Here is a 4,036-nt window from a genome sequence, read left to right as displayed (position 1 = left end):
GACTTGTGGATTCAGATACAGCAAATCAGACAGAAAGAGAAAAGAAAGACCGAAAGATAAGGGAGAGAAACAGAATCAAAGAAACAGATAAGTAGCAGAGATACTTACATAGCACACAATATTCAGTATATTGGATAGTCTCATCTAATCCCCATCAAAATATATTTCACTAAACAACCACTCTTTGTATTTCTACATAAAATGTACGCTCAGTAATCTTTTTCTCATTAAATACGTTTTACTTAAAATAAATTAATTGCAATTTTGAAACATGTGTATAATCATGATGAGATGAAGACTGCAGTCATTTCAATGACCTTATAAAGCTGTTTTATTCTACATGGAGAGGGTCCCATCATGGGGGTGGCCATGTTAGGATCACATGACCAGCCGAATACTACTCACTTAATCACAGTTACTTAAAGCTTAATCCATCATGGCTGACTGTGAAGAGTGAATTTTTACAAGAGCATCTTTAACCCTTAAATGCACACCTCAGGTCTTTAGGGACCCGGGACCTCATCCCACCCCCTGAAACTCATCCATTTATTTTTGTTGTGCCCACACCCTTTTAGTATTCCTCATATCTCTTATAAATAGTGTAGCCTAATACACACGCACGCACATCTATCCAATTTTGATAGATATATGTTCCAGTTCTCTAAAGACCCGAATATATAAGAGTGTTAGGGAAAACTACCTTGCTTTTAAGGGTTAACTGAAAACTCCTGCTCAGATGATGCAGCATCCACACCCCTGTCAGTGTAAGTCCAAAACTATGTGAACAAAGCCTTACTGAGTGCACCTTTAATGAAAGATCCATTAATAAAAGATGTAAAGGGAACCCACTGCCCATTCAATGAAGTTTAAAAGGTGACAGATTGATAAAATCTTATAAGTCTTTCCACTAGATGTGGGACTTCTGTGTTGATAAACTTGTAACTTGTTGGCCTATAGATTGCAAGCAGCTATGAAGATAAACATTGCAATTTGCAATGCTGTAACGCAATGAGGTCATGTGACAACCATGTAGTAAACTGTTTGACATGTTTACCGTTGCATAATAAGTACTATTGCACATGCTATATAATTAGTTATTACTGCGCAGTATGCAGTACGATAATATTCCATCGCGAACACATCCAACATCTTTCCCATTCAAGACACCGCCGCTCATGTCCGGTAGAAGGCAGTAAAGCGCATAATATCCTATTGCAAACCCTGCAGAACAAGAATCTGCTCCGTTCTTTTTTTATCAAAGTGCCCTTGCTTGTTATTAACCATAGTAATGCTCCATAACTATGTCTACGGCCTCTAAATTTGTTTTGGGATTATCGATAGTACTCACTATCAGTACGGTTGCAGGTGTTCATATCAAGCAGAGCTGGGAGAGACAGGTAAAAAAAAAAAAACATGAGGCTAAATGCCGAAGTGTTATAATAAATAAATTGGAGCAATTGTTAATGAAGCCAACATGTATGTTTACATATGCATAAACGCTACAGTCTGTTTTATCAAATAAAGATAAAAGAAAATATTAGTGCTTTTTCCTAATGCGTTAAGTATATATATATATATATATATATATATATATATATATATATATATATATATATATATATATATATATATATATATATATTAGGGCTGCTCAATTAATCGAAATGAGATAAAAACCGCGATATGACCTTTTGCGATTATTAAATAGCAAAGGCTGCGATTTAATTAAATAAATAGTCTGCTCCCTTTAAAGTTTATTTTCGCTGCTCTGTCCAGTCTATATTAAGTTAGAGCATTGTTACAGTGTTTTCAGAGCGGTTCTGTGCTCCACAACTCCCTCTCATGCTTAGAGTAACAGAAGTGCTCTGAGTTCGATTTCGTTTGCTTACGTGCACTAAACGCTTTATTTACACTAAACTGGCACGTCCCGCGTGAAGCGTTTTTTATTATTATCTGCGGTAGCAGCATCTCAGTCTCCGCAAGGCACAGGTATCATAATAATATCGCAGAATACAAGATGAGGTTTAATTCAAACATCTTTATTAAATGATTGTTGAGCAAACAGCATTAACAGTAACGCCTGTAGTGTCCAGAAACTTTTCAGTGACACATGTTTACTTCACGAGAGAGCGTGTCGTTTTTATTATACTCCCCGCGGAAACAAGTGAAAGCGGAACTAATATTAACAAAATGAAAAGGAACATTCATTTAATAAATCTATATCAAATATTTAGTTACTATAATATAATGCATTGCTAAATTAAATATAATAAAATGATGAATACAAATAATTAAATGAAATGGTGACAAACTAACCAAACGTTTCACTTTAAATGTAATTACACCAATGGGTTATCAGTTCAACTTCAGTTTGACATTAAGCCTCATTCTTTAGGACTATCTTATATACAGTAAAGAATAGCTTGTATAAGCCTACTAGTTTTTAAGGCCCAGAATAAAGAGTAACATTTATATTTTGTGTGTACTGGATTATTCAATCAACCAACATTATTTTTGACAGCAAAAAACTAGTCAACAACTGGTTTTACCAACAGGGAAATGTAGTTAACAGTGACATTGAGCAGAAAGCTTACATATAACCAGTGTTGACAGAGCTGCTGATAAAAGTTAAATGATCAGCATCGATTGATGAGATGAAAATTGGAGATCAGATGTTAAAATCCTGATTGGAGCATCCCTAATACTAATGTAAACACAAAGCATTTTTATTACTAGTAACTAAATTTTACCATAGTAAATATGGTATTTTAGATAAATTTAGATTCATAGCTAGTAATTTATTATTAAATTATTGGTGTTATTGTTTAATAGTATATTAATAAGTGAAAAAACTACTATTCATATCAAATACATTTTGTATTTTTTTTACATAAACTTACATTTTGCCATGGTAATGAGCTATCCATGATTTACCTGTTCTTACTACAAAAAACAAACAAACTATGGTAAAACTATGGTTACTATGCAAGAAAAGTAATATTTTTCATAAAATGTCACATTCGCAGAGGCTGCACGAGGGTGTTTTGCGGGATTTGGAGCGCGTGGCGCGCAAGCGCGAGAACCTGCGCACGCTAGAGGAGCAGATCCAGCTGACCAGAGAGCTTGTGGCCAAACGCGACCAACGAGAGGCTGAAACGGCAGGAACAGACAATTCATAAACCCACAGTGTACGGAGGTACAACTTAATTACATGCTGAAGAACTATTGCTCTGGTAGCTCTTTTGACTTCCTCAACTTTTTGGCGGAGGTAGGCCCTTCACAAAAGTACCATGGTAACGATAGTTTCACCAGAATTCTAAAGCTACTGCAGTTTCCACAATAAAACCATGGTAACTAACTTTGGAATAATACCATGGTATACAGTATGTAGTACTCCAAAGTACTTGAAAGAATACCATGGTACAAGCATGGTATGTGTCCGCAAAACAGTGTCCTGAAAAAAGTAATTTGTAACCAGTGTTGGGTGTAATGCATTACTAAGTAATTAATTACTGTAATTAAATAACTTTTCATTGAAAAAAGTTAAGTAATTTAATTATAGTTACTTCTGATGTATTTGTGTTATATACTTTATAGACTATAGAACAGTTCTATATAAAACAATAGTGAATTTAAAATTGATATATAACGTCTAATGTTGAAATGTATAAGGTAAAATGTTTTCTAATTTAATACAGCTCCCTTCAATTCTTTGGCCAGTTCATGAATATATTATTTGATTTTATATTATTTTTTTGAAAGAATTAAAAGAATAGTTTCATGTCTATCCTTGTATTTTTCACCTGTTTGAGGTTGATACGGGTTTTAGAAAGTATTTAGTGGGGGCCTGGGTAGCTCAGCAAGTAAAGACGCTGGTGACCACACCTGGAGTCGTGAGTTCGAATCCAGGACGTGCTGATTAACTCTAGCCAGATGTCCTAAGCAACCAAATTGGCTAGGTTGCTAGGGAGGGTAGAGTCACACGGGGTCACGAGGGGGGCTCCTTCACCCGGATTGGGGTGAGTCACTACGCCAC

The 4,036-nt window shown here is 35.2% G+C and overlaps 1 protein-coding gene across 1 annotated transcript; it reads left to right on the top strand.

Annotated features, from left to right (window-relative positions):
- The first annotated feature begins 1,211 nt into the window (after positions 1 to 1,211).
- LOC127639853 (protein PET117 homolog, mitochondrial-like) lies at positions 1,212 to 3,213 on the top strand. Its single transcript, XM_052122148.1, has 2 exons — positions 1,212 to 1,397; positions 3,027 to 3,213. Exons 1-2 carry the CDS (start codon positions 1,302 to 1,304, stop codon positions 3,177 to 3,179), a joined length of 249 nt encoding a protein of 82 aa, XP_051978108.1. The 5' UTR covers positions 1,212 to 1,301; the 3' UTR covers positions 3,180 to 3,213.
- Positions 3,214 to 4,036: the final 823 nt, after the last annotated feature.

This window comes from Xyrauchen texanus, chromosome 48 (genome assembly GCF_025860055.1).
Source record: "Xyrauchen texanus isolate HMW12.3.18 chromosome 48, RBS_HiC_50CHRs, whole genome shotgun sequence".
NCBI lineage: Eukaryota > Metazoa > Chordata > Actinopteri > Cypriniformes > Catostomidae > Xyrauchen > Xyrauchen texanus.
Note: the sequence above shows the minus strand (reverse complement) of the source record. Positions and strands in the feature narration are given on the sequence as shown.